General features: G+C 38.2%; 1 protein-coding gene across 1 annotated transcript in view; it reads right to left on the reverse strand.

Annotated features, from left to right (window-relative positions):
• LOC104987034 (potassium voltage-gated channel subfamily D member 2-like) overlaps positions 1-5,649 on the reverse strand; it is a 15,706-nt gene extending 10,057 nt beyond the window's left edge. The window contains exon 1 of the mRNA XM_010837798.1: positions 5,492-5,649. Within this exon, the coding sequence (XP_010836100.1) occupies positions 5,492-5,644 (153 nt within the window). The 5' untranslated portion in view covers positions 5,645-5,649. The remainder of the gene's footprint in view (positions 1-5,491) is intronic.
• Positions 5,650-6,040: the final 391 nt, after the last annotated feature.

The following is a 6,040-nucleotide window of genomic DNA, read 5'->3' on the forward strand; positions in this document are numbered from 1 at the left end:
CACAATGAATTTTCTGGGTTTTTTTTTTTTTTTTGCTACTACCAGCAATGCTGCCTTCTTGGAATGTCATGATGAGCTGATCTGCAATTTCGAGAAGTAGAACTATTCCTAGGTCAAAGGGTATGCGTGCATGTGTTTCGTTTGCTAGGTTTTACCAAACTTCCCTCCAAAGTGGTACCAAGGTGTCTTTTTACCAACACCCACAGAATTTGACAGTAACACTGAGATGTTTGAAGCTCTCAAAAAAGCATTAAGATAGCATCTGGCTTCAACCTAACCCCCTCTCTCTTCCTCTGTGAATTTCTTCTTCCTGTGTGCCAATTCCAGGTTAAAATAATACTCTGTACAAAAATCATTTTATAAGTGATGCGAAAACTAGACAAATTTCACTGTTTGTTGTCACGACAGCGTTTAGATGACTCAAAATACTGAGACAATGCTCGAGAATGAAATTGGAAGGTAGAAAATGTTTAATTTGAAAAGCTGTGGTGTGCAGCCAGGATTTCAGGACAGACAATAAAACAACAGGAAATGACAAGCACGTTTGGAAATGATTTAGAATTGATGTAATAATTCAGAAATAAGTAATAGAAATATACATTAGGTTTCCAGAAAGGGGTTATGGTTGAAACATCAATCCTAAAGTCTCACTGGTGTCCTGGAACGTTCAATGCCTTTTTTGCTTCCCTTCGTCCCTTGACCTTCCTCTTCCCCACCCTTTTTTTTGCAACCACTGCATGTAATTATATTACCTATATCATAGTTACTAGTCTCACCTATGTCTTTCTCCAAGCATTAGGCTCAGTATTAAGAAGTATTACTTTCTTTCATGAATGAGACACACACACTACTCAAAGATACCCTCCGACAAAGGAAAATGACATATTTTCCATAACAGAAAACCTACATGTTACAGAAACCACTACTGCAGAAGTAGTTCTAAGTTGAGGAAAAAAGAAACAGTTGAGTTTTAGTGACTGAATAGCCATTTAGTGACTGAATAGCCACAATAGTCAGGTACTGTGTTAGAAAAAGAACTGGTTTCATTCACGACTTTTCTTTTGGTTTACTACATACAATACTACAAGTTAATTGGTTTACTCGGTCTTGTGGAGCATCATGCTAAATGTCTGTTGAATGCTAGCCTTCAACCAGAAGATCAGAAATAGGAGATTGATAAATGGAAATAAGTATAAGGCATCACAATGCAAGACATGGTACCTGCTCTCAAGACATATTAAACTTCGGCTAGGAAGATACTATTCATGAAAAGATAAAAGTCAAAAATAAAGTGAGATGTATGGAAAGAGTAACATGGAAACTTATACTGCCATATGTAAAATAGATAGCCAAAAGGAATTTGCTGTATGGCTAAGGAAACTCAAACTGGGGCTCTGTATCAACCTAGAGGGGCGGGATGTGGAGGGAGATGGGAGGGAAGTTCAAAAGGGAGGGGATATGTGTATATGTAGGCTGATTCTGCAAGGAGATCCAACCAGTCCATTCTGAAAGAGATCAGCCCTGGGTGTTCTTTGGAAGGAATGATGCTAAAGCTGAAACTCCAGTACTTTGGCCACCTCATGCGAAGAGTTGACTCATTGGAAAAGACTCTGATGCTGGGAGGGACTGGGGGCAGGAGGAGAAGGGGACGACAGAGGATGAGATGGCTGGATGGCATCACTGACTCGATGGATGTGAGTTTGAGTGAACTCCGGGAGTTGGTGATGGACAGGGAGGCCTGGCGTGCTGCAGTCCATGGGGTCACAGAGTCGGACACGACTGAGCGACTGAACTGACTGAACTGATGGCTGATTCATGTTGAGGTTTGCAGAAAACAACCAAAATTTTGTAAAGCAATTATCCATCAATAAAAAATAAATTAATTAAAAAAATAGAGTCAAATAGAATTGTCAAATGGAGACTAGAGATAGCAAGTGACATAAGATTTGGGAGAAAGAGAGAAATGACTGCTAAGGGAAGGTTTCACTGAGAATGTAGGACTTGGGACAGTAAGATTCAGAAATCTGAAGAGAGTAAGAAAAGAGATTAAGTGTCTCTTCATATTCTGTCATTCTATCCTGGGGTGTGTGTGTGTAGAAGAGGATTTCTCTTGAGATACTGAACATTTGCTATTATAATTGAAAATGGCAAGTGCCGGTATGCAAGATTCTCATTTTTTACTTAAACCCTCCACAAAGTGGTTAAAACTTTGAGTACAGTATTGTTTGCATACCTATTTTTTATTTTGTATAAGTTTTTGCTTGAGCTTGGTGCTGGCAGTGGGATTACATATAAAAAATTTTGGCCTCAAAAGCATTTTGTTATTTATTATTCAGCTTGACTGCTACTTTTTACTGAATGGACATCTTACTTGACTGAATTTAGCTGGTTATTTCTGCATAACTTTGATATTTGTCAAATCACCCAGTTTCAGATAAATCTAAATTATTTTAGCCTAATAAATGTTTATTATTTTTTAAGACATTTCTTGGGAAGGAAAATAGAAAATACCCTTTGGTGACTTATTTAGTTCCATATTTATCTTTCTTTCTTGGATAACCATGTTCAGTTTATTGGTCACAGACTATTTACTGAACTTGTCACTTTAAGTTATTATATTTGACTTTATTAAGCCAATTATTCTAGTAGTTACAGTATGTAAAATTCACTCATTATGGCAGAAACTTAGAATATAGAGATACTTTAAAGATTAAAAAATTCATACAACATACTTTTCAATTTAGTGTTCTTTTTAAATACCATATTTATTTATGCATTTTAAATTTATTTAGATAGAAAAGCTTCTCAAATATTCTAAGATTTTCTTTATCGATTTGCTTGTTGCAGATGACAAAATTTAAAAAATACATATATTTTGAATGTTGGTTTATTTGAAAATCATATTTGTATTTCCTACAGTTTTCATGCAGGTAGCTCTTTTTTTGGTGTTCAGAAGATGAATGATAGATAGCTCATACTAAAGAAGAAATTTCTAGAAGGGAGATGGATGGATGCTGGAGAGCTAAGCTTTTGCAGGATTTCTGTTATTGTTTTTAAATAATTTTTATTTATTCATTTATTTTTAGCTGTTCTGGGTCTTTGTTGCTGCATGTGGGCTTTTCTATAGTTGCGGAGAGTGGGGGCTACTCTCTGGTTGCAGTTCTGGGACTTCTCATTGTGGTGGCTTCTCTTGTTGCTGAGCACGGGCTCTAAGACACCAGGGCTTCAATAGTTGCGGCTCCTGGGCTCTAGAGCATAGGCTCAGTAGTTGTGGCCCACGGGCTTAGTTGCTGCATAACATGTGGGATCTTCCTGCATTGGCAGGAGGACTCTTTACCACTGAACCACCAGGAAAGCCCAGACTTCTGTTATTTTAAACAATGCACTTGTGTGTCCAGTAGAGGGATTGTAGTGTGTGGGCAGAGACAAAGCTGTGGTATGTGACAAGGCATGACGGAGGCTGATTGTAGACAAAATTTCGCCATCTCTGTTTGTGAACAGTGTGACCCACAGGAGACTACAATTGCCCAAGAGGGTACCTTTTTCTACTCCTCCTTGTTTATTGGATTACCAGTTTTATTTGTCATCATTCTCTACAATAACTAAAGACTAGATGCTTGTCCAAAAAATGGGGGATTCTGTAAAGGAAGAAAGTACAAGGCAGAAAGAGTGATTCTTGCTAAAGAGAGCAGATCTCTGACAATGGACAAAAACAAATTCTCCGGACAACATGCTGTGTGGCCACACTGATTAACTTGCATTTCCAAAGAGTTACTTTATATGAGATTTTTATACTTTATATGGGGCTTCCCTGGTGGCTCAGTGGTAAAGAATCCACCTGACAAGGCAGGAGACACAGGTTCCATTCTATGGGGTCAGGATGATTCCCTGGAGAAGGAAATGGCAACCCACTCCAGTATTCTTTTCAGAGAAATGCCATGGATAGAAGAGCCTGGCAGGCTACAGTCCATGGTGTTGCAAGAGGCAGACATGACTTAGTGACTAAACAACAACAACAACAACAATACTGTATACTGTATGAAGTATAAAGTATACTTTTTATTTTACTAAAGGCATCAACACTGTCTAAAAACATGTTTAAAACCTTGTTCTAGAATTACCTACAAAGCTAGTTACGAACTGCACGAGAATCTCTCGTGGTATTTTATAGTTACACCACACTATCTAGATTGTGCATCCACTTTAGTCACAGTTTATGAATATTTAAAAAAACAAACCTATTCTTAAAGGACATGATACAGTATCCATGAAGAATCCTGGAAATCTAGCTCCGTAGCCTTAAGGAAATTATAAAAGATTTCCATAATTATTTCTAAGCAACAAGGGCTCTGACTCTCAAGGTGATTACTTTAACAAAGAATGGGGAGAGGCTATGTGCTCACCTTTAGTTAACTTTTTTTGGGAGATATCTATTATAGTGTTTAAGTGTATGAACCTGGGAGCCAGGTGCCTTGGATTGAATGAGAGATTTCCAATTTGTAAGGTATGTAATCTTGGAATTTCTCAAATTTTGGGTAGTTTAGAATTCTCATCTATGAGTACAAATAGTAATAGTAAGTAACTCCTAGACTTGCTATGAAGACTACATGATTTTTAAAACATCTAGCCAATACCTCGCACATGGGAAGCCACCAATAAATAGCATTATATTATGCTTATATAGATTTATATACATTTGCATATAATCTTAATCTTATTGTGAGGTAGGTGTTGTTTTCTCCATTTCACGGATGCATATGCAACCTGTTTCCTCTGAGATGGATGAGGTCATCGATGTGAAGTTCAGAGAAACAGTAAAGTGCTGGGCCAAAAATAAAACTCAGCTACTAATGATCAGATTTCTCCTACTTCCTGTGTCAACTATGGTGGACATCTGAGACATATTTTGGTGCCCTTTAATAGCCCCAGTCTACTGGAACCAGCTTGATCTCTGATGGACAGAGACTAAATGAATCAGATCTACAAATCTGATTCTAATAAAATTTGCCAAGAATCTATCATTGGTTTTACTGTTGTCATTAGTGCTACTCACCAAATATTTCTTTCTTCTCGTCTGTGGTTGCATAGTAGGATTATCTTGTTCTGCCAGTTCTAAAGTTACACGTGACCAAGCGACTTACTTGGGTTAATGCAATAGAGATGGAAGTGACTTGGTCCACTTCCAAGAGGAAGTTTTTGGGTCAGGCTGTGATTCATCATGTCCTTTTACCTCTGCTTGATGACTGCAGATGTACATTGTTAAGATGGAGTTTCTATCACCAGAGTAATCTGTAGCATGATTAAGAAATACTCTTTGTCTTTAAGTCACTAAGATATTAAGCTTCTTTTTTACTGTAGTATAATTTAGCTTGTGCTGACTGATGCAACTATCGACCCAAACCAGAACACTGAATAGCCAGTAAGGGATTTTAAAGCTCACTTTACAGAGTGGGAGATGCTAAATCATGGTTGCACAGAACTGAATACTCACCTTTTGCGCTCTTCGTTTGTCTGCTCGTTGATTCTGGTGGTAGATCCGACTGAAGTTGGATACGATCACTGGGACAGGTAGAGCGATGACCAAGACTCCACTCAGTGAACAGATGGAACCAAAAATCTTCCCTGCTATGGTTTTCGGTACCATGTCACCATACCTTGGAATAGAAAAAAAAAATTGTTTTAAGTCACAGAAAGTTATTTCCATCTTCTACAAATAGTTTTTAGCTTCCAGTCAAGTGATTTTTTGGACCAATCTATCTCTACTTCATGCTTCCTAGGTGGTAATAGTGGTAAAGAACCCGCCTGCCAATGCAGGAGACATAAGAGACATGGGTACAATCCCTGGGTCGTGAAGATCCCCTGGAGGAGGACATGGCAATCACTCCAGTATGCTTGCCTGGAAATCCCATGGACAGAGGAGGCTGGCAGGTTACAGTCCATCAGGTCACAAAGAAGCAGACAAGACTGAAGCGACTTAGCAGGCATGCACACATCTGTACTTCATGGCTAAAACATACATGGTTTAAGACTTCAATAATCC

This window comes from Bison bison, unplaced genomic scaffold (assembly GCF_000754665.1).
Source record: "Bison bison bison isolate TAMUID 2011002044 unplaced genomic scaffold, Bison_UMD1.0 scf7180017864080, whole genome shotgun sequence".
Lineage (NCBI taxonomy): Eukaryota > Metazoa > Chordata > Mammalia > Artiodactyla > Bovidae > Bison > Bison bison.